The sequence below is a fragment of the Vipera ursinii genome, assembly GCF_947247035.1.
Source record: "Vipera ursinii genome assembly, chromosome: 2".
Taxonomy (NCBI): domain Eukaryota; kingdom Metazoa; phylum Chordata; class Lepidosauria; order Squamata; family Viperidae; genus Vipera; species Vipera ursinii.
In genome coordinates this window covers 173,803,466-173,828,713 of record NC_139513.1, presented here as the reverse complement: position 1 = coordinate 173,828,713, position 25,248 = coordinate 173,803,466, and the positions used below count along the sequence as shown (strand labels likewise).

Below are 25,248 nucleotides of genomic sequence, written 5' to 3'. Positions count from 1 at the left end.
GTGTTGTAAACTCAGCGCCACTGGATTTGTACCTCTAGCCACATCAGAAGGCTGCCAATAAGGTCAGGATGAGCTGTTTTGAACCTGAAACAAAGTGGCATTTCAAGTACAAAGCATTTTGCACATTTAGTTGTAAGTATAATCTGTTCAAATATTTATCGGTTCCCACAGTTTAGTGAATCAGAGATGTAGTCTTGCAGAGCAAAAATAAGAACATATCTAATGAACATTATCATCATGTTAAGACAGAAACAGGAATACTGAACTGGGCAAGGGTCAGTCTCTCTGCATCTCTAAGTTACAAATCCAGCCATTACATTATGCCACTTTATTCCGTAGTTGTACCATCACTTTTTTTGCTTGTCTGCCATTGACAAATAGTTTGCATTTAATCACTTCCCTACAAATACATCTGGGGCTTACATAGGCTTTTCAACCTTTTCACCCATTGTACCACTTTTAGGATATGGCAACATCCAAGTACCACCAGTCACCTAGCTCCAGCCATCTCTCACTCAGGCTTGTGTGGTGCTGCCACCGGTTCATCTCATTCCCCTCCCCCACTACTTTTCTAGGACTGTCGCGTACCACCTGCCAGGTGCCAATGTACCACAGGTGGTACCCGTACGACTGGTTGAAAAGCCCTGAGTTAGGGAAATATCATAAGACTTTTTTTTCTTTACAAGGTAAAATTTAAGATATTTCAACTCCGAGTGATTTTTTTTTCTATTTCCAGGAAGCTGACACACTACTAGGGAAACAAAAGAAATAAAACAAAAGAAACCCTTCTGTGGGCTAAGAAATACTTTCTAAATTAGATGTGAAATAAGTAGGGTATTTACTGCAATGCTACATTATCATGGATTTCCACATCAAAGACCTTAAGTTACAGTGGGGGAGGGGGGAACTGTTTTCCACAGAAGAACATAAGAGTGAGCATTCCTAGTAGCTGCCCTCAAAGTCTATTTTTCACTTCAGTACAACTAACATTTTATTTTCCCCACAGTCAAAAACTGCAAAATCTTAATTCTGTCAAAACCCAAGTTTACTCTTCCAATTTCTACCGAGGAGCTTTCCAAGATAGCCAGATTTTATTTTTTTATTTTTAAAAAAAAAAACAATTTTAGTCTGATTCACCAAAATCTTTCTGCCATTTCTCTGAAATACATTATATGGTGTTTCCACTTTTCTTCACCTCAATTAATTCCCATTGTGATATTGCATCGTTTTTAAACTGAGAGTTTTATTTCAAGGCTGCCTATATTCAAGGACAGACGATGACTCGGGCAGAAGGTTTAGTTTTAATGTACATATTAAAAGACATACACACGCGCACACAAAATGGTCAGTCTTTCTTTGACAAATGGGCTAGGGGAAATCACTGTAGGGCAACCGGAAGGGATAGAGTGGACTGTATCGTGAGTCATGCCACAACAGTTTCTTTTCCAAGAAGGAGATGGTTTCCAAGGTGAGCACCAGGGTTTCATACTTCAGCATGCTGTGCACATTAAGACCTAGAGATGAAAAGAGTTATTGGAGTCCACAGATGAAAAACAGGAAAGAAGCAGTCCTCAGCTCCAGAGTCCCCCAAGGGTTTGTGGACCAGAAATGTTTGGAAACATTGTTGGCACTGGAAGATGCCAGTCACAGAATAGTTTTTAACTGATTTTATAAAAAATAGTTATATAAAGCTTTTATGTTTTATGTCTTGTACACCACCCAGAATTGTTTTATGAGGGAGATGAGTGGTTTCTAAATGAGCGAGGGAGAGGGAGGGAGCTGGCCTCAGCGAGGACCTCAACAAAACATAAGGACGAGCAAATGATTACACATGCCTGCTCTTAACGCACTACAAAGACAGGCAGCAAGTAAGTCATTCTTCCCGTGTATTGACAAGCCTGACTACTAGAAGTGCTTTTGGAATATTGGCCACAGAAAGGATCAAACCCAAGTTCAAGCACCTTGTAAGATAAGGGCGAAGGTTCGTTCTCTGAGCTTGTGGGTTGGTTTCCAAACATTTCATTACCAGGCTAGGTAACGTCTTCAGTGGCTTTGGTCAGTGCTCTTTTATTTATAAGGGCTTCAGGTGTGGGGGTGTCAAGTGAGTCTTCCGATGGGTCTTGTGAACCCCTCAAAATCCAAATCAATCACATAGCTAACTGGAGACAGCAACAAACCTCAACCAACCCACACAAGCCCCACTCCCCACACCACCAGCAGTTCACCTTCCAATGACCCTGGCCTGAGGTCACCGCCCCAAGAACAAGCCCTTATAAACAGAAGGTAACACTGACACAGATCCCCTAAAAGCCGCTGAAGATGTTACCTAGTCTTGTAATGAAACTTTTGGAAACCAACTGTCAGGACCCTTCATGTTTATTGCTCTCTTCCGTGACACAAGCCAGATGCTAGCCCCCCCTTTTGTTTCCCCAGTTCAAAAGGCTTCTCCTTTCCTTTGAAATGCCTAATACCGGTTCAATACACATCCATTCTCTTCTCTTCGGGAGATGGCAGAATCCATGGAATAATGTTTGAAACATTCCATTTATGAATATGATATAAATGGATTCTGACACCAACCCACAAGCTCAGAGAACGAACCTTCACCCTCATCCTACACCCAAGCTATAGATATTCACCACTAATGCAAACCTCGTAAGATGTTGCTTGGCCTCTCATTGCTGGCTTAAAACAACAGAAAAGGACTAGGAGGGAGGGAGGACACAAGGCAGTGGCATTTGCTACAGACCAAACCTGCCCTGGATAATGTAACAGAGGTAGTAGCACTTCATAGGTGAGGTAAAAACATTTGGAGTGGTAGAAGGAGGTGCTGTAAGTTTCTTATGGCCTTTTATTGAAAAAAATCTTCTTAATAAATCTTTGGTGCTCTCTCACATACAGAAAGGCACTCTTTCTGGCAGCAACCTCCAGGATTTGCAGTTAATATTTTCAGGCTGTAGGTGTAAACACCAAGAGTTTGCAAAAATTAAGAATCAGGCCTTTTTTTCTCAGGAGAGGCCAGCAGCCGTCATTCTTTTTTTAAAAGAAGGTTTTATGTAAGATGGGATGTATGTTATCAATCCCTTTTATTTCTTGTTAAATCTATAGAGGGGTAACCGATAGAACAACCCTGAAAAACAAAGGAAGCAGGTCATCCCCAAAAGCGGAGAAGGACAAAAGAGTTTTCAGCATCATTCCTGAGGCAGGAATTACTATGCTAGTTAAGAGATCGAGAAGTGAGAAAACACAGGCCTCTATAGCTTGAGCAGACAAGGACTCATCTTTTGAAGAATCCTGCCCATCCAACCCCCAACTCACCTATTGCCGGCACAACTGTAAAAGTTTTAAGGCCGCTTGTTGCAGACTGGATGTTTTCAGGTATTTCATCTCTGAAAGCCAAGAAGGTAGAATCAGGTATGTTATACAAGCTCAGATCTAGGATCGCCTGAATGCAAACATCTAGCCAGTGCCCTCCATTTGTTGGGTAGAGCCCCCTCTGACTCCTTGCCTCAAGTCTCTCCCATCTCTGAGCAGTGGGTCAAAAACGAATGGCACATTTCCTTAGTAAAAGAATCCAGGCTTCCTTAAGATCGATTTAAAAAGCCTCAGCAAGATATCAGGGTTCTAGAAGAGGGACTAGCAGCGGCAGCCAACCTTTAGAGAAAGGTTCCCGGGGGTTCTCCTGCTCTCCTCCCATCGTACGCCCTGCTTCCTGACGTTCCATGTATTGCCTCCAAGGATGCCCCAATTCTGGAACTTCAGAACAAGGTTGGCGTTCAAATACTCTTATTAGGGCAAGGGGCGATATTTCTTTCAAGGTACAAAGGTTGACTCAGCCTTCCATCCTTCCGAGGTAGGTAAAATGAGGACCCAGATTGTTGGGGGCAATAAGCTGACTTTGTAATAATGCCGCTGGGGGGGGGGGAAGCTCTAATAAGCAGGCATATACATAGAATGAAGGCTACTGCTAAGCACATTGGTTTGTGCTTAAATTGTAAACCGCCCTGAGTCTTCGGAGAAGGGTGGGATATAAATGGGATTAAAATAAAAAAAATAAAAATAAAAAGAAGTATCAGGCCATTTCATTAATTATACAGCAGGTGCAAAAAGATACCTCCACAGTCAAAAGATGCAGGATTTCTGGCACTCTAAAGGGGTCTTTGTAAAATCAGAAACTTCTACAATGCAACTCTGGGGCGTTTATAACTGGGGGTATTTCAAAAACCTGGATTAAATCATAAGGTACATGACTGAACCAAAAGCCATATGGGGCAGACTGATGTCACGACCTTAAAATATCATATTTGATGTGCTTAGAAAGTAGGTATCCCAAATCAGATCTAGTCCCTGCTCTGCCGCAAACAAGAAATGATTTAATAACAGCCATGAGAATGTTGTACTTAATATAACACGAATGCACCAATCTACAAACTTTTTACTCTGGAAGAAATACATTCATCTGCCAGAAAAGCCCAATGTATTATAATACTTTCTAATATAATTTTAAAGACAGTTTCAGGAATAGGCGTATTGGGCCTTACAAATACTGTAGCCTTTGGGTTACGATGGCCATTGGGGCCATCATTAAGTAAGACAGTTGTAGAGCATGATGTCGCATGACTGCGTCACTTAGGGAAAGTAATCCCAGCAGTTGGTGGGTGAGAGCCAAGGGCAGGTGGGCACTGCAGAGCATGGGTGGACACCACAAGGTGGCACTATAAGCATGGGTGATTGCTGCAGGTGGGCGCTATGTAGTGTGAGTGGGCAAATTCCATATGTGCCAGAATGCAGGTGGATGGGCAAAAAGGCAGCAAGAGCAGGAACGATTAGCAGCAGCGAGTTGCAACCTCTTGCTAGCTTTCCCATTGACTTCGCTTGTGGGAAGCCAGCAAGGAAGGTCAGAAATGGGGATCACATGGCCACAGGAGGCTGCAACTGTCGTAAGTGGCTACCAAGCTCCCAAATTTGCAACCATGAGACCGCGGGGACACTGCGACCGGCGCAATTTTGAGGACCAAGTGTGAATCACTCTCATTCAATGCCACGGTCACTTTGAACGGCTGCTGAAGGAGCGGTTGTAATCCAAGGAGTACCTGTGCTGTCATCCTTATAGCTCAATGTATTAAATTGCCCCTGTGATTGTCAATTCATGGGAAGATGAATAGCAGTAGACAAACTCCCATTTGAGAGCCTGCAGGGCAACAATAATGTTCTCACTCAGACTCCCACTAGCTAACCTATGGTTCCCCTGAGATGCAGCTTGAAAACAGATTTACAGGAAAAATATTCCATGGCTGAAGAGACCAGTAGTCCTAGACAAAACAAGCTATTTTCCATAGGGTGCCGTGTGTGTGTGTATGTGTGCACGCACGCGCCATCCTTGTTACTTCCCAACCAAAATCAACTCACACATCCACAAACAACACTGATCTTCCCCAATGTCTGTAGCGAGCCAAGTCCGCCAAATACTGAGGATCAAACGTTGGCATCTCTAGAGAGTCCACAATGTGGAGATCACCCTGTAGGTTGGTGGGGAGGAAAAAAAACGTAAGGACCTCTATATAATCCGGAGACAGATGAACTATTCCACCAGAATCCCTGTTTCTGGAACCATTTGGGAATGAAAGAAAAAGGCTTTCACACTCCTGCCCATTAAACGCTTCCATATTCCCCCAAGTCCATCAATCAGTGCAGCCAAAATATGGCAACACACTGCTGAGGCTTAAACTAAGCTGCACGTTCTCTCTCCAAAACCCCTTGCTCTCCTTCTTAACTCAGATTTCTGGGTAAAAGCATGCAGAATACTTGAAATACCCGAAACTGAGAACTTACATCAATTTAAATGTAGAACGCTTAGAAAATAATTCAGCAAAAATGCTCGAAACCAAGCATATTCTCTAAATATGTTAATACAGCCCATCGGTTCTCTTCCACCTCTGCCCGCCTGACATAGCAGCTGCTTTAAAAGTTGCCTTTTTAACACATAGATAGATCCCTTAAGGCAGATGGAGTGCTTCCCAGGCCTACACAAATGCCCATTTTAATTAATTGCAGTGGACTCATGAGAGGCCCAAAACATTTCTGAACTGTACAGAGAGCTGCTAAAGGGAGCATTCAAACTCCCTACCAGTACTCCCTACTAAAGGGAGCATCCACTGGAAAACTAGCTAGGAATCAACCCGTAAGCAGACCAGGACAGAACAGGCCTTCGCACTGCAATATGGCTCTCGTACCTGCAGCTGCTTGGCTGTCAGCGCCACCTTGAGGCCGAGGACCCGCTGTTTCATGGGAAGCATATAGTAATAGCTGGTGGGGCCACGGGGGCCAAAAGCCATACCACCTAGAAGGAAAATAAGGAAGTCAGAGCGCCACTCTTACACAGCTGGGCTGGATGTGAGCAGCAGAACCAAGGGGGCAGGGTGATGTTGGGGTTCAAGAGCTGGGCTCAGACTGGAGAAACGCTGGCTCAAGGCCACCCTCAGCCACTGAAGCTCACTGGGTACGTGTGGCCGGTCATGTACTCTCTAGCCATGTACTCCACCAGGATGTTATGAGAAATGAGTGTGCCATGTAATGTTGCCTCCAGGATGCACACTGTAAAAGGTGGTTCTCGTTAAATGACCACACGTTTGAACCAGAAGGTTCTGAGAAAGTAGTACTTATGACTGGTCTCGTATTTATGGCCACTGCGGTGTCCCTGTAGTCACATTATCCAGGCCCCTGGCTCACAACTACCACACATCACTCCATCCCTTGGACCATTTGCAGCCTCCTTTGCTGGCTTCCTACAAGCCAAGTCAGTGGGGAAGCTTGCAGAAGGTCACAAATGGCAGCTTAACAATGTCAAAGGAGTCACTTCATGATGGCAACTGGAAGTGCTAGAATTTCTGTCATTAAGCAGCGCAATCATGTGACATCAGGCTCTACGACATCACTTAGTAATAGAAATTCCAGCCCCAGTTGCCTTTGTTAAGTGAGGACAATCTGGACTGTCTTGAGCTCTGGAGGAAAGAAAATGACAGAACTTTAACAGACAGACAAAATTAATGGCGGCTTTTTTAATGTGCCAAGAAAAATCAGAGAAAACAAATCATTTCACCCTTCTGATCAAAAACCATGACACAGGTTCAGGTTTCATGGCTTAATGTACTTCAGGCTTATGTATTTCTAGTTCTTTAAAACATCTTTAACCAAACCAAGATTCCCTGAGGGGCCTATTTACAAAAGCAAAAAGACAAAAAAAATTCTCATTCCTGTCTGCAAGAAAGCTGTGAAATCAAAAGAAAACTTGCAGAAATGAAAAAAAAGGCAAGGCAAGAAGCAACGTTTACCTCAAAATAATGTCTTACAATACTAGATGCAATTGGTTTTGTGTTCCTCTGCTGTGGTCTGATGTAATGGCCACGTCCGTCCCCACCCCCTTAATTACAAGAAATGGGAAGAGCTGGGAACCAGAGAGAGAACTTTTCACTCACCTCCATGCCATATAGGTGATCGGATACTGCCATGCCGGGCCCTACCCGTGCCTTTCTGCCTCCAGGGTTTCCTACCACCGCCACGCATCTCAGCACGGGTCTTGGTCTTGGCATAACTCTGGAAATGAAAAGTAAGATCTGAGACTAAAGCTGGAGCAGGATGTGTCGGGAAAGTTCACCAGAGTGTTCCATGAAGTTCCTGCTTCTCATTTCACTCACTCTCTCATGATTTTACATAGGTTAAACCAAATTTGAACCAGGGACTCCCCACAGCAGCTTCTTCAGGTAACTTCAACCTTTTTCTTTTACTCCCAAGTATTAGGAAATGTTTACAAATACGGCAGAATCATCAGTCTGACACACAATTTCTGAATCTGTACAGAGCAGGGTGACTCTGCTCGCTGCCAGCAGTTTAATCCTGACTGGCTCGAGATTGACTCAGCCTTCCACCCTTCGAAGGTCAATCAAATGAGGACCCAGACTGCTGGGGCCAATATGCTGGCTCTATAAACCGCTTAAGAGAGAGCTGTAAAGCACCATGGAGCGGTATATGAGTCTAAGCTCTGTTGCTATAAAAAGGACTCCCTAAGCATGCAATCATTATGGTAGTTGTCCCTTTTAATATTTTGTGCTGCACAATTATGGTATATGCAGTTTTACAGAATAACAACCCTCAAGAACTCCTGCAACTCTTGCAAAAAATCAACCAACGATAATGGAATTTCACAATGTGAAATGCAAGTGTTTCTAAATTGTATTCTACAAGACCTGCCACTCTCAGTATCAAAGGCCATTTAGGATTTGAGGAAGAAATAATCGTTTTCTGGGATTCCATTTTCTAAGGCTAAGATTTCGTTTTCTAAGATTTTGCTCCAAGTGGGAAAGCAAGCCACCCCTGCTCCTGCTACTTTTTCACCCATTCATCTGCACTCTGGCACATGCGGCACTTGCCTGTATCCTCATCTTAACGCCCAGAAAATGAACAGGTGTGTGATCTTTATGGCTGCAAAGCAAGCCACAGCTATTGACAGGGACAAGTCAACTAGTTTTCCAGTGTTTGTGGACTGATATTCAGTGCTCTTAACTGTAATTAATCAATTAGAGAGAGCCATGGCACATTTGTGCTTTCTCCGGAGTGGGAGAAATATAAGGCTACTTAGCTATCCAGCTTTATCCTGGAGGACCGTTTGGATATGGCAGCACTTTTCTTGCAGAGGTGCCCCCTTAAGCCTATTGCACATCTCTGTGAACAGGTAACCTCAGGTACAACTTGGTCATCCAAGGCATTTGTTGCAATCTACATTCCAATACTCACAATTCTTTTGAAATTCTTCTGCCAGATGGCCACCGCATGTAGGATATCAAGGCTGAGAGGGAAAAACACAGAGACATGCTTCAGATAGAAGCAACAGCTAGCAAAATATATGAGAAGCCATGTAAGTGCACTCGAACAACAGAAAGAGGCACAGGCAAACCAGTTCAGTATTGGTGCCCTAGAATTTCCTAATCGCTCATAGCTCTAACAGCTGAGATATACAACATGTCAGATTTTCACTCCCATACAACTCTAACTTCATATGAATTGTACGGTCCAGGAGAACAGATTCATCACTAAGTGGGTCAGATGCTGCCCTTGGAGAGGATTCCTAATGTTTTAAAATCTCCACAGCTCTTGTTTGGTAATCGTTATTTAACTACATTCTTTGCCCCATCCCTTCTGCCCGTTAACTCCCTGCTCCCTCACCTATCTCTTCTTGGGAGGGGGGATAGTGAGATAGCTTGCTCGGTTTCAGCAATCTCTGCAATTATGAGCTTTATGGGAATTTGTGGAAATGAATAACACAACAGCCTTTACCGAGGCATTACTGCAAATACATCCGGATGCAGGTCTGCCAGGCCCAGATGCCTGGCATCGTAATGTTGCAACGATTCGACCCAGGTTTGGACTGGTTTAAGGTGTTTGGGGAAGGGGAGGCTGCATTTTCGTAAAATTGGGTTACTGGAGACTACTTCAGGAGATGTTTCTAAGAAAGAGAAAGAGAAAAAGACACAGGGCAATCATTGAAGAGGGTCCTTTAAATGGGATAAAGCAGTTACAGATCATACCTAACTCATTCAGGTAGTCCTCAGGGTACAAACTGCAGTTCAGCCTAGCAATTATGGTCAATTATGGTTGTAAGTCATGAGGATCATGATGAGTGTTATCATGTGACCGGACCAAATTTTACGATCTTTTTTTTAAAAATCTCTTTACTTCCCAAATTACCGTAAGTAAATTCATTATTCACTACTGGGCAGTTTTTTCCAGAAACCAAAAGTAAATGCCAGTTTTGGTCGAAGGGGGGGGGGGGGGGGAATTCTCAAATTGCCATCCCATAACCGCGGAAAAATGGAAATGGCCATGAATGCAGTCACATGACCACGGAGAGGAGTCAATGAATGTCATAACTTCTGAACTGGGTTGCAAGTAGCTTTTGGGCGGTCTACCATAAGTCGAGGACTACCTGTATTACATGTTGAATAATCTATTCACACACACACACATCCCTAATGACAGGAAAGAAACAAAGTATTCCTTATCCAGTTTATAAATACCGTACTTGCTTTCTTTGTTACTTGGGGAAAATGCTGCTGCCCCCATTGTGGGTTGCTTTTTAAAAGCCAGCAACAGAATTTTCCCCCAAAAAAATACATTAGAAGAGTTCAGAGTAAAACTGGAAAAATATTACCCACGTGCTTCACAGATAACTAAACTAAAACACTTATTTCCCTTTTATACATGCTTGCATCAAATATATAGGACTAATAGGAGTAGTATAAGCAGTTGTCCAAAGCAGTCCAAAATTCCACGGATGATGTTACCTAGCCTGGAGACAAAAAGTCTGGAAGCTAAACAGCAAGATCTGAGAATAAACCACTGCCAGCATAAGTTGTTCCTCCTGTCTTACCAAATGGAATATACTACCTTTCTTCTTTGGTAGTAATGGGTTGTGCAGCAAAGGCTATTCTAAGCATCTGAAACATGTTGTTCACAAAAGCTTTAAAAAGGAAGCTGCAATTAAAATGTCAGTGTGTACATACGCAGTTAGGCATAGGTGAGCAGGGGGGTCAAACTGCCGACCCGTGGGCCGGACACATGATCCGGAAGCTGCACCCACCCGATTGCCGGCAATGGCAAAGCCTTCCCAATACGTTGTGCAACATCACGTGATGTCGCGAGTTTGACATGTCAAATCCAAATTGTCTCTGTTTAAATACTTTATCAACAAATGTTTTGCTAATAATATGCTTTATGAAGAACCTATTTCAAACACACTGCACATTCCTAATATGGGCATAAGAAATTGGGAAAAGGAAAAAGAAAATTTCATCTAAAAACCTCCAAATATGAATGAACAATGATTTTTTTCTGTGAGAAATTCTGAACCATAACTATTTTCATTTCCTAAACTGATTGATATCACATCACATATCTAAGTCACTTAAAACAAAAAAAAATGGTTGAGGATAATGTAAATTGTAATTGACTCAACTGGAAGAGAACAGTTTAGGAGAAGATGAGTTATCTTTTTTATATATACAAAAAGTAGTCTCTGATATTTGTTAAGCATCTTTTTTTTTTGTCTGAAGAACTGACCATAGGATTTCTCACAAGGTTACTTCAAGATTCCTGTTACTGTGCATTTCTAAAACATTTTTGCAAAATAATATTGGAAGTGAACAAAAAAACCCCTACTCCCTACAGCAGATCATAGCTTGAAGCAAGCACCAGTATTTGATAATAATTCAATTAACTCAACCAATAGCACAGCAATTACGGTATGTTATTTACCTAAGGCTGGGGAAACTTGGCTTCTAATTTAATTTCATTCTGCAAGTTACCCTGGTCTAGCCAGTAACTCCCAGGCTAACTTAGTTCATAGAATTGCTGCTATAATAACCTGTGGTAATGGGGAAGATTCACAAATATAAATTTACATACATAGAAGTAAACCATGCTCTCATGAAATATACTTACTTTGCAATGAAGATTCATCCACCACAGCAGCTGAACCATCTACGTTGCCAACCAAACTTTGTTCTTTGGACAATGTAAAAATAAGCTTGGAATGGAAAATGAAACAAAGATTATCTCCAGTGCAAAGACAGTATTCAAGCAGAATGATAAGCCATATTAAAGCGTAAGAGGGAAAAATGATAGGTGGATAACCAGGTTCATAGCTAATTATCTTTCTCCCAGTTTGCTTAAACAGGAATAAGCCAAAATTCAGTTTCACTAAATTGTTTTTGGGTTATGGCAAACTGGAAATTGTGGTTTAAAGCAAATAGTAGTTAAATAATTCAGGATTGTTGTTCAGTTGTTCAACAACTGAGTAAAGGAAAAGTGCCTCCAAATATTTTGGACTATAACTGATAAAATGCCCAACTATTGGTATATTGGCAGGCCAGGCCATGCAGAAACTATAGTTCCAAGTTAAAACATCTGAAGAACACCCTGACTTGTGATTCATAGGATCAATGTGTTATGGATCGACTGTCATTAGGCTGCTTAGTCTGTATCACTACTACTTATACCTGGAATATCCCAACCTTTTTAATTGTTGCAAAGGCAAATAAAATATCTGAGATGAAATGCAGCATAAAGCTCTAATTCTGTGCATCCTTATTTTAGCCACAGTACTGAGTTGATGAAAAGACATTAAAAGAAGTGTCTTTTTATATCCATTCCATTATCCTTGCCATCATCTTTCTTATTACATTCTATAATTCCCTGTGCTACTGAATATGAGCAGCTCACTGAAGAAGGAATAGGCTTTCTGATTATGATCCCCAATATTTTTTCTATGTAGTTTTATAAAATTCATTGCATATAAAAGTCAATCAGACTTGCTAATTAGTGTATTTGTTGAACTACACACTACCAACCAAAATTACTCTATAGCACTGTCCAAACACTGCCAGTGTTATTAACTATGGTTCAACATTTCACACAAATGCTTCTGTATCCAGGGTTAACTGGGTAAATCATTACTGTTCTTAATAAGTACCGTAGTGAACACCTTTTTCATCAGTACAATGCAAAAAGGTATTACTTTCCCACAAAGCCTGCAAACATCTTCTCAATGTAGCACTGCTCAGATGCATTGGACAAGTCCCACAATCCCAAGTTGCACCTTTTCCAAAAGAGTGCTACCTTAAAAAGAGGTTATGTTCATGCAACTTGCTAAAACATGAGTATTTAATCAAGATTACCTGAATTAAACAGAATTAACTGGAATTATACATAGCCCCAAAGCAAAAGAAGCTTTGATTTAGAGTGTTCTGTGAATTCATACTGATCTTATTTATCAAGGGAGTTTATTCTTATTAACAGATAATTCTTAAATGAGATCTAGTGTGATGTAGAAAATAGATGCTTATCAAGAAGTCACAAGGATGAATTCCCTTCAAATATTATATTCATGTTGTGATCTTAGATAAGCCATTCTCTCCATTTAATTCTCACAGGAATGTTATGAAGATGATTCATTAATAAAACCATGGGAAGAAATTATTTTAAACTAATAAGGAAGATAGAAAATGAAATAAATAGCTACTAAATAAATAATAGGAAAAGAAAAGAAACTTTGTGACCAAGGATTAATTCTTATCCAATATGAGAGTATGCAATGATTTTCTATGCATAGACTCCTAACAACTTTGGGATCACCCAGGATAGCCAAGAGGGAATATTCTTCTGACCTTAGAAGATGTAAACATAATGGCTGTACTGATACAACATAAATAGCCATGGAAAACACAAACATAGAATCAGTTTGGTGTAGTGATTAAGGCATCAGGCTAGACACCTGGACACCACCTTAGGCACAAAGCCAGCTGGGTGACCTTGGACCAGTCACTTTCTTTTAGCCCTGGAAAGGAGGCAATGGCAAACCCACTTCCGAAAAATCTTGCCAAGAAAACTGCTGGGACTTGTCCAGACAGTCTCTGAGAATTGGACATAATTGAGTGAAGGGGGGGATCACAACCATGATTTAACCTATTAACCTATGCTACGTTTGCACAAGTTCCCCCCTGCACAGAAAATACGATGAGGAGCTTTGATACCGTGCCAGTAGGCTTTCTCAAGGGTCATCTAATACAGCGTTTCCCAACCTTAGGAACTTGAAGATGCGTGGACTTCAACTCCCAGAATTCCCCAGCCAGCTATGCTGGCTGGGGAATTCTGGGAGTTGAAGTCCACGCATCTTCAAGTTCCTAAGGTTGGGAAACGCTGATCTAATAGGCCCTTAGGGGACCTCGTTCCTTGCACAATAAATCCTTCCCGGCCACCCCGGTAGCTTCCTGCCCAGTTTCACAATCTCTCTCACCCGTGAAGCAGCTCTCCGGTTGGACAACGGAGCCAGCAGGCGGATCATCGCGGCGAACCCGCCGCCCCGCAATAAACAAGATAGATGCACACTAGAGGGGCAGATCGCTTCCGGCTCGGAGTGATGACGTCACCCCAAAGGAGTTGGCGCAGATACATTAAAAAGCGCGGGAGGGTTCTGGAAAGTCATGGGGGCATTCTTGATTTTAAACACTGTAAAGGCAAGGAAGCTCCCTCCAAGTCTTCTAGAATAGATAATAAATAAATGAATAGATCTATTGATACGGTAAATACATATTAATAGTATTCCGTCAACAGAAGTAGTTTTTTTTTTAAAAAAAACCGGAAGTTAACTGTGCCTCACCACGGCCTCTCTCTATGATCCCTATAAATTAAACGCGCTTTGGTGAGGCTGATGGCGGGAGCTCAAGTTCTAGTGGGCGTGGACTAGATTCCAAGCAAGACGGAAATCCGAGAGGAGCGGGTGGGAGGAGGCGTAAATCCGAAGGACTGAAAGGCGGGAAAGGAGGGTTGGGCAAAGCCAAGCTGACTTGTAAAACTGTGTAGTATTAACCCCTGAGGAATTCTGTTAGTTGAAGTTCACACAGCTTAAAGCCGCCAAGCTGAGAAACACTTGCCCAGGGTGATGCTGTGATTTGAAGGTCGGGCTGAAGGAGATCCACATTCAAATCTCCATACGTAGCCTTGGGTTGGTGTCACTCATTCTGTGTCTAACCCACTTCACAGAATTGTTGCAAAAAAATGTTTATTAAAAGGTTAGCAGACAACTACATTTTGTTCCCAGTGGAGAGGAAAGAAGAAAGGAATGAATATAGGAATAAAAGAATAGAATGATAGAATAGAAAAAAATAAAATTATCATTATCAAGTACGTTTTGCCTGTATATATTTGTTCTTTCGCTTACTACTAAGTTAGCAAACAATGAAAATTGTAAAAAAAATCCCTCCCCAAGAAGCCTTTCTTTGTGTTCACCATATCTTTAATGCAACTTCAGAACAATTGTGTTGTGCCCGTCTTTTTATTCATGACTGTGTTCCTATATATTTGTAGTATGCTGCTTCTATATATTATGTACATTGTAGTATGTATGGTGATGTTGCAGATTAGGTGAAGGCAGCCTTTTCAGAAGAAAAATTGAAGGAGGGGATAGCAATGGCACTCACTGTGCCACCACGGATGTTTGCTTTCATTAATTTATTTTATATAGACACCCCAACATTTTTCTTTACTGGATAAAAAAAGCCAACCTGCACAGGAAGGGCAGCAATTGACATAAGATTAATTGGCCAAAAGTGGTTCTTGTTATAGCTGCCACCTGTGAATCAAGTGACAGCTGAGGATCAAGGAGCAACTTTCTGACTGCAACTATATTAAGCATATTTCAGTTACTGTTTCCATTTCAGAGTGGCAGGATATTGTGCCATCAATTTTAGGAACCTGGCTTGAGATGGCTCCAGGGATTGGAGACTAAGCAGGGCTCAGATTGCCCATCCCTATTGCGGAAAATTACTATAAAGGTCTGGGAGTAGCCAGTTGGTGTAGTGGTTAAGGCATCAGACTAAAAACTGGGACATGGTGAGTCTTGCCTTAGGTACAAAGCCAGCAGAGTGAGTCTTTGGCCAGAACTTTTCTCACAGTCTTACAAAGCAGGCAATGGCAAACCATTTCCAAAATCTTGACAAGAAAACCAGGGATTTGTCCAGGCAGTTGTCAGGAGTCAAAAACTGACTCAAAGGCACAACAAAAGGGGGGAAAAAAGTTCTGGGAAGTCCATCACCAATGGACTTCGCCAATCAGTCCCATCACCAATCAGTCTTCTGATGTGAGCCTCTCCCATCTAGACACACCATTGTTCAAATTCTGAAATTGGACACATTGCTTTGATGAGATTAATTCTAGTTTGTCTAGACAAGAAAATATTGAATCTCTGAGATCCCAACCATCGTGTTTCTGGATGAGCTATGTACTGACCTGGGGACCCCTCTTTAGAGCAGTGGCAGTGGCATAAGCCAAAACATTGGCTCCTCCAATAAAAAGTTGACTTTAGAATCAACAGCAGTTGATGATCCAGATTTATAAGGTGGGGGGCGGGCAGGAATCAAGATGGTGGCTGAGACTGAAGCTCCATCCTTTTTCAACATGTGTTATGAAACACATTTTTAAAAGGCTGGGGCTTTGATTGTGTGGCAGTAACTGCCATCTTGACTTTTTTACCCATTCACAGATCCCCTGAAGGATATTTAAGCCTCAGCTTTGGTGATTTGTGTAAACTTAAGGAAGCCTCTCATTTTACCATTACATTAATCTTGGGGAGCACTAGCTACTTTTTCTATTATTATAGACTTTTTATTGTTACAAGATTTGTTAATAACCCCAATCAACTAAGAGTATGAAAAGTGAAGAACAAAGCAAAAATAAACTATTTCCTGTGACAATATTAATTATTTTAAAATACAATTAACAGTCTATGCTTACACACCTAAAATCAATGCCCACAATCCTCTAGAGCCAAAGGTATGTTGGAAAAGCACAGGTTTAACAGCCTTGTGAAATGCATCACCTGTAATATCTAAGCCAACTGAGAATTGTAAGTGTCAAATGCCTCTTCTTTTTCCACCCATTTTTAAAAATAACTGTAGCCCTGTTATTTGTCACTGCTGTTGCCAGAGCAGCAAAAGGAACAGGAGGTCAAAAGCTGGTTGTATCTCAGTATGATGCCTCATGGATCAAAGACCATGTAGACCTGTGGCTCCGGCTATGAAAACACTCAGTATCAGAACAGTAATAATAGCCAGAGTATCCCTCTCAATTCAGGAGGCTGCCTTCCTTCCTGCTGTTGGTACTGAATATCTGTACCTTGCATATTCAAATTAAGAGAAATCTCAAATCCAAACTTGAGTAGTGGGAAGAGGCTTGGAGTGAGCCAACATGTTTTCAAACTACGGTATTAGTTAACGCACATGTAAATAAAACACAGTTCAGTTTCATTTATTAAAAAAAATATTTTCTGCAGGAAAAAGGAGTTCTTGTTATGAGCTCCAATTGCAGGAAAAGGGAGTGCTTGTTCTCTGGTTCCTTGGCAGTCATTATTAGCAATCATGACCTTCCACTTTCCAGGAAAATGGTTTTATTAAAATCAAGTGACTCAAAGGGATCACAAATATTCCCTCTGAACTAGATTCTGTCAGAATTCATGTGGATAGTGTAGATGCAGCTCATGATTCGCCAAGAAGCTTCCCTGTGCAAGATTTGGAACAGCTTTCAGATTTTTTTAATGGGAAATTATTTGCAAATACAGTAAAAAAGAAATAACTTACAAAAAAGCCACGCAATGAAGGCCTGTAAAAGAAAGCAGTCCCAATATAACAGAATGTTTTCCAGCAGTTTGCATATGTGAGAGAAAGAAACATTTCCTTTTCTTATACACTGTATCCTAGGAGCAGCCTTCATGGGAATGCTTACTTGCCTAGGCAGCTGGGTCAACGTGCAGAGGCGTAGAAAAAGCCTTGCTGACAAATCAGCTTGTGTTTGTTCTTCTCTCCCCCATGATGCTAAATAGAGCACTGACCTTATGATCCTGATACTTTATAATCTAAACAGGAGACAACTTTTGTTTAATAGAACTTTGAAAGAATCTTAAAACAAGCTTCCTCACACATTTCTTTTGTCTCAGTGTCACTTAAAAAAACATACAGAATCTGTCAGCAATTTTTTTTAGTGATAAGTACAGAAAATATTTTTTTCGTACAGCCTCTTAAATCTCCAACTGCCAATATAGTCGTAAGCTGATGTTGCTGTCCTCTGGTACCAGATGAAACCTCACGGAGTGCTGGATTTGTTGGAATCGCCTCCTCTGAGATTATAGAAAGAATTATTCTTCTCACCAGAAGCCTCAGGAGCTACTTCACTGGTGTTAAGTAGAAGGCCAAACAAAGAACTTCAGGAGAGAGGCTGGGAATTTGCTAGGTTCAAGATCCCTCCATCTTAAAGCATTTCCTCACCAAAAGGAAGGTTTTATGCTAAGCCCAGGACTTGGTATAAAGAACTGACTGACAAAGGAAGTGGAGAGTAAAATAATGTATCAGCCAGAATTAGCACTGACAAGCCTTTGGGCTTCTCAACAGCACTGACATTTGGCTCTCAAAAAGTATATGTAGGGTTATTCTGACTAGACACATAGAATTTTTTAAAGTCATCTTTGTCTAATATAACTCATTTTTAAATAGAGGCTTTCATGAATTGTGCCAATTTTATTATCAAGCACCTGTGAGACAGATTTTATAAGCACATAGTTGTAGAAGAAAGCTCACATGACAATGCATCCTCTTAGGCCACAGAGTTATGTCTCAACTCTAGAATGTACGGTATTGCCATCGTGCAGTAATTCTCTTCATAACACCCCTGCCTATGCTTTTACCCTCCAGAAAGCCACATGGAATTCACCCATCCCATGAGGTAGATGGACTGCAAAAAGATTAAAGCCACTAGCATTTTATGAATACATGCCCTTAACTTCAAAGGACTTTGCTTTGAGCAGGCCTATAATTATTCAAATAATTTCCGTCCTGCCCTTCCAATTTCCCAAACAGTTCTCAAGGCAGCATATAGCATTCAAAATGCAACGAATTATTTAGAGCAGTGTTTCACAAACTTGGCAAATTTAAGCTGTGTGGACTTCAATTCCCAGAATTCCAGAGCCAGCCAAAACTACTGGGAAACAAAAAAAACAGAATAAGTCATCAACTTTTGCGAAGAATGCATGTGGGCAAATTTTGTTCACCAGCAGAGAAAAATACCTCTTACACAAGCATATCATCCAACCATAGTTTGTAGATGGTACTCAGCAGATAAATGTCCTGTACATGAGCACAATTTCAGTGACCTTAAAAGAACCGGTAGAGGGCAGTATAAATATAATAAAGTTAGCCATTTCCTAGAATGCAATAGTAAAATAGAAAAGAAAATGAGCAGTAATGTACTAACTGATGAATTTCCTCTTGCCTAATACTTTATGTAGAACAGGAGAACAAGACTTGATCCAGTTTTACCCCGTACATTAATCCTGAGCCAACTAAATTGTGACCTTCAGTAATTGATAGTTCTATCTTTCTGCAAAATAAGGCTTTAAAATAAAAATAACACTCTCAAGTTAGAAATTTGTGAAAAATTGCAAATTGCAGTCAGTCATCTAAATGCATCCCGGGTGCAAAGAAATCAGCTACACACGCCTGATTGTTTCAAACACCAAATACATGGAGGTTTCTATCAACCAGCTGACTGGAAAGCAAGTTTCACCTTTGCAGCAAGCTTATTTAACAATTCCAAATAACATCCACGTGATTTCCTCTTCCTCAGTCATCTTGTCTTTTGACCTTAACTGGATGTCATCTTATCATACAATGGTTTGTGCAAGGAAAAATAAGTCATGAGGAGACAAAAAAAAAGGAGGGGCCAGGGAATCCTATTACCATCATTATTAAATGACAGCTGTTGCAATGCAATCCTACGTGCCCCTATTTAAAAGTAAACATCTCTATTAAGTATTCAGGATTAAAAACTTTGGACCAGCTGAAAAGATACATACGGAGCCAATCAGGAAAGCTATAGAGAATCTGAGAAACATAGGCCAGGCGAAATCCATTGCATCTTCTGCCACCCTGCAACAATGAAGAAAGCAGAAAAAGAGAAGTGGTCAAAGTCAAGGACAAGAAAGAAATAAAAAATCAGAAGAAAACATTTGGCACATTCAGAAGGAATTCAGCAGAGTCACACATCACAAATTACACCTGTGTCATTCCAAAGCTTGGGCCAAAAAGGCCTGTCATGATTTGAGGAGTCCCTTGTCCCACACATACCTTCTCTGCTCTCAATATAAAACTTTGCCAAAGATCTTTTGTGAGCACTGCACTCAGGAAGGGAGGACCTACCAGCAAGAGAGGTCAAAGAAGCTTTTACAAAATATTTTTGAATTCTTAAAAAAATTAAAAGTACAGGTAGTCGTCAACTTATGAGCACATTTGAGCCCAAAATTTATGTTGCTAAGTGAGTCGTTAAGTGAGTTTTGCCTCACTTTACGACCTTGCTTGCCACAGTTGTTAAATAAATCACTGGAGATGTTAAGTTAGTAACACGGTTGTTAAGTGAATCTGGTTTCCCCATTGACTTTGCTTGTCAGAAGGTCACAAAAGATGATGACATGACCCAGCCAGGACACTGCAGCCATCATAAATATGAACTAGTTGCCAAGCATCTGAATTTTTAATCACCTGACCATGAGGATGCTGCAACTGTCCTAAGAGTGAAAAATAGTTATACCGTAAATCACTTTTTTTCAGTGTCATTGTAACTTTGAACTGTCACTAAATGAACTGTTGTACATCAAGGACTAACTAATTCTGTTTATTCTGTTAATGTGGTTTTACAATTTTACAGATTTTAGCGAAGGGATATCCAGGAAAGGGGAGGGAGTGTTTCAAAAAAAATAATAATCAAAACCGTATGGCTGAAGCCCTGCCTCTTTTTCGAACCATCTTAGCCAGCATTTTTATATTTTTTGAGGCCTCTGCCCCATAGATGCCTGTCTTTTATTTATTTATTTTATACTACATTCAGTTAAATTCCCTCCAGAGAGGGTTATAAAACAAAACCTATTTGGGAACATACCTGAAAGCAATATAAATAAAAAGAATGGAATAAATAGAATAATAAATGGAATTAATTCCAGCATTATTTCTTCCCTCTCCATATTTCTACCAAATTTGATATGCCAAAGGCAAATCTCCTACATTGGCCCTGAATATATGTGTTTTATTCATTTTATTTATTTTATTTCCATTTATATCCCGCCCTTCTCCGAAGACTCAGGGCGGCTTACAAGCTTAGCAGTAGCCTTCATTCTATGTATATGCCTGCTTATTAGGGCTTTCACACACACCCCAAGCAGCATTATTACAAAGTCAGCTTAATTGCCCCCAACAATCTGGGTCCTCATTTTACCTACCTCGGAAGGATGGAAGGCTGAGTCAACCTTGAGCCTGGTGGGACTCGAACCTGCACTAATTGCAGGCAGCTGGTGTTCCTTAAGGAGGCATTAGCCCACTGCTCCACCAAGGCATTTTAGGCATTTTAGGGATGCAGTGGCTCAGTGGGTTAGGACGCTGAGCTTGTCGATCAGATGGTTGGCAGTTTGGTGGGTCGAATCCCTAGTGCTGCGTAGCAGAGTGAGTGCCTGTTATTCGTCCCAGCTTCTGCCAACCTAGCAGTTCAAAAGCACTTAAAAATGCAAGTAGAAAATTAGCAAGTATGTATCCAAACTGCCAGCCCAAATGTTGGAGGTGTGGCGGTGAAGATGCAACGTATTTTCATATATGGTGGACCTGTAGAAAGGTTAAAGCTTTTTGGATTAAAATTTGGTGGAACATGCAAAAGATATTCAAGAAAAGGATAAAGTTTTGTCCGCAACTGTTTTTACTGGGCATTATTACTGATACTACTGTTGTGGACACTAAGCTGATGTTGAATTTAATTATGGCAGCGAGACTTTTAGTAGCGCAATATTGGAAGAAGGAAGAACTGCCGACTATAGAAGAATGGACTTTAAAAGTTTCCAATCTGGCGGAAATGGCAAAGATCTCAGCGTACTTGAAAGACCAGTCGCAACAGAGATATATTGTGGAGTGGAGAAGATGGATTGATTATATCCAGAATAAATATGGGACTAAAAAGTTTCATCTAGCATTTGAATAAGTATTGATGTGATATTTAAATTACTTGTAGTTATTTTATAAGAGTTAAAGTGCAATATATTTAATATTTTATTGTTGTTTGCATAAGGTAGACTATGATTGTTTGTATATTTATACCCTGTATTGAGCTCTGGGAAGTCGGGGAGGGGGGAGGGGAAGGGGAGGGAGGTGCTGGGGAGGGTTGGGGAGAGGGGAGGGGGTTGGGAGGGCTTTTGTTTTTTTAAAAAAATGTATTGTAAAAATGCAAGTAGAAAAATAGGGACCACTGCGGTGGGAAGGTAACAGCATACTGTGAGCCTTTGGCATCTAGTCATGCCGGCCACATGACCATGGAGATGTCCTCGGACAAGCGCTGGCTCTTCGGCTTTGAAACAGAGATGTGCACCGGCCCCTAGAGTCGGAAACGACTAGCACGCATGTGCGGGGGAACCTTTACCTTTACCTTTTATATGTGTTTTATTCCAGCATGAATATTCTTGCTGCCCTGTTTATTTATTTATTTACACAGAGTTATAAAATGCTTGACTTGTAACCATTTGGCATTTTAAACTATAGTACAACAACATGTGAATGGGCTGTTGCAAAATATAATGTAGGAAACCAACATACAGAATTCCTTGCAAAATTAGAAATTTAATCTGAATTATCTGCTGACAAGGTTTTTAAAATGTTAGCACTGGCAAATGATTAAAGGTTTTCAAGTGGATTAATCAGGCCATTTATTTGCTGACTTGAAGTAAATTTCCTCTCCAGGGCAGCAAGGCCAGCTCAAAAGAGGAGTCAGAACCTGAGTTTTACTTTGAAGTGCTTAGGATGTTAGCCAAGAAGGAACAAAAGATTTCCATCTTTTCCAAGCGTCTGTATATGATAAGGCAGAGAAGCTGCTCCCTGCTTCCCAGTGGCTTCTAACAGGCTTTTTCCTCTTTTCATTTTCAGTTTAGTGGAGATATGGGGAGTCTGAGAAAAGATTAATTGGGTGTCTCTTACAGGTTTTTTTCTGCTGGTCAAAACATGAGAAAGCACAAAATGCTAATTTTAGTCCTGTTTGTTTTGGAGCATCCTATTTCTTCCAGTGTGCCAGAGCTCTCTGGCAATTGTGCATTTAGCTTTTCAAACTCCTGTGTGCTGCTTAAAGGAACAACTGTAAAAGTACCTTTGCGTAGCCATTCTGCAGCCATCTGCAATCCATGGCATCATCTCACCTTGTGTTTCTTCTCAGTTGAACTGCTCAACTGAGTTGGCTTTAAACAGCTTCAGACCACAGCTGCATTCAAACCACATTGTGCCATTATGTGGTTGGCTGTGGCTCAGTGTGTTGTGTGAACCTAGCCATTTGTGGCTTTGTCTACAGCTATAGCAAACTCTGGATTAGTGCCACACATGCACCAAATTAAAAAGCCAAAGCAAACAAGCAAACCACAGTATGACAGTATAGGATGTGAGCTTAGCCACTGTCATTTCTTCAAATCAATGATAAAGCAAACCATGATATTAACGCAATGTGTGAATAGAGTCCATCAAATCCAGAATTCAACTTAGGATTTTCCACATCAGCCTTTCTCAACTGGGTGCCCTCTGAGTATGGGTGGGTCTTCGGCTTCCTGAATGATACACATAGCAAATCTCAAAAAAAGCTAAGCAGAGGGTCATCTCAATTAATACTTGGGAGACCACCAAAACCCCAGCATTGAAGGTAGGCTAAGAAGTTGAAAATATCTTGGAAAAAAATAACAAACAAACCACTTTTCCATTAGTTGGCAAAAAAATAACATGGTCATGTTTACAAAGGCCTCAGAAGTTGAGCTCAACTTAAAACAAACAAAAATAAAAAATAAACTCACAGCCTGCAGTGTCTCTTGCATCTTTTGACTGTTGCTTAAATGAAATCCCACTGCTGAAAAATAGTGCTCTAGGGACTGCAAAAATGGATCTGACATTCATGCAGAGTCTACATCTTATTGGATGGCTGTCCCTGGATCATATAGCATAGTGTTTGAAACCATCCAGTTTTGGTTAGCAGCAAACCATGCTTAAATTGCATCTTACCACAAGGCATAACCAGTTCTAAATGTTTTAAGCTGCCTTAAGTATGACTTCCTACCAAACCACTAAAGCTGCTTGTGGTGAACAAGTAAGTTTTCGGAAAAATTTCGAGCAGAAACTGGAACCCATTTTGAAACAAGCAAACCTGTATGTGAAATCTGTAACTTTTTTTATTCGTACATATTAGAGCAGAGGCTACTTTGCTAATTATTGTGTGACAGCAGTCTCATTTAGATTTTTTGAGAACATGTTGTGGACAACCTTGTGAAATGGTTGCAGCGATGGGCTCTCCTAAAATATATTAAAATGGCAGCCATAAGAATATAAGCAATGCACTGCTGAATCGGATCTTTGGCCCCATCTAGTTCAGCAGTCCATTCTCACAGTGGCCAGCCAACTGCACAGGCAGGCCCACTAGTCTCCCAGCTGATGGCCTTCAGGCTGCCAGCAAGGCCAAAGGCTACTGATCTCTTTGATTTCCGTGAATTGATCCAATTGATCCAATCCTTTTTTGAAGCCAGCCAAGCTGGTATCCAGCACACATCTCCTACTAGTGAATTCCAATGTTTAAGTGTGAGAGAGAGACAGTTTGATATGCCAATGAAGGTGCTGGCCAAAAAACAGGAGATTGTGAGTTCTAGTTCCCACTTAGGCACAAAAACCAGCTAGGTTGCTTTGGGTTATTCACCTCAGAGTGTTATTGTTGTGGGGAACATAGGAAGCAGGAATATTTGTTATGTTTGCCATCTTGAATTCCCAAAATATATAAAAGACAGGATAAAATTTTAATAATTAAAAATAACCTCCATGAGACATTACCTTGACATGGTTTGGGGGACTTGCATGGTCTGAGGAGGAAGAGAGCTATGTGAGATGTCAGATGAATAGGCCTCATCAGAGGAGCCAAATGAAGAGTGTCTCTCGTATAAAAAATATGATGAGATGTAAATTACAGAAACTCACACTGGACTAGCCATTGCTTGGGCCAAAAAGGGCTATGCTAGGTTTTGCTGTTCCTGGACATCTGGCGACAAATGGGCTACAGGACTCGGGTCTGTTGGCTGAGCAACCAGGGCCAGCAGCTGCAGGACTACTGGAAGAAAAGTTATTTATCCATCACAAAAATATGAAATAAACAAAGAAATAATGATTTGTTATTACAAATCGAGTCCAACGGGAAGAGGATACCTGGAAAAAAATGCACCAGTTCTGGAAATAATAACATCCAGAATCAGAAATAATAGAACAGATGTTAGCCGATTAATGTCAATTTATAATACGAAATAAAGTATTCACAGAAGCAGAATGGGAAAAACTACAACAGTCTAACCAGGGCAAAGAAATCAAAACCTTGTCAGAAGTAACACTGACTGCAGAGGCAAACCAAAGGGAATCAGCATTAGAGGAAATCAGCATGGTTACTGAATAGTTTTTATTCCCATACCAGGTACTACCCTCTCCTCTACCTTCTCCTCAGAAAGACTAAAGCTTTTTAACTAAAAAAACAAAAGGAATCAAAGCAAGCATCAACTATAGTCAAAAATATTAGTATATATTAATCTCAAATTGCATGCAATAGGCAGAATCTCCATTT

General features: G+C 40.9%; 1 protein-coding gene across 1 annotated transcript; it reads right to left on the bottom strand.

The window, feature by feature from the left end:
• Positions 1 to 1,289: 1,289 nt before the first annotated feature.
• On the bottom strand, positions 1,290 to 13,974 carry MRPL4 (mitochondrial ribosomal protein L4). Its single transcript, XM_083351433.1, has 9 exons — positions 13,847 to 13,974; positions 11,494 to 11,578; positions 9,331 to 9,499; positions 8,791 to 8,842; positions 7,476 to 7,593; positions 6,234 to 6,340; positions 5,410 to 5,519; positions 3,319 to 3,389; positions 1,290 to 1,514 (listed from the first exon to the last, which is right to left on the bottom strand). The coding sequence occupies exons 1-9, from the start codon at positions 13,892 to 13,894 to the stop codon at positions 1,369 to 1,371; spliced, it is 906 nt and encodes a 301-aa protein (XP_083207559.1). The 5' UTR covers positions 13,895 to 13,974; the 3' UTR covers positions 1,290 to 1,368.
• Between the last annotated feature and the right edge of the window lie 11,274 nt (positions 13,975 to 25,248).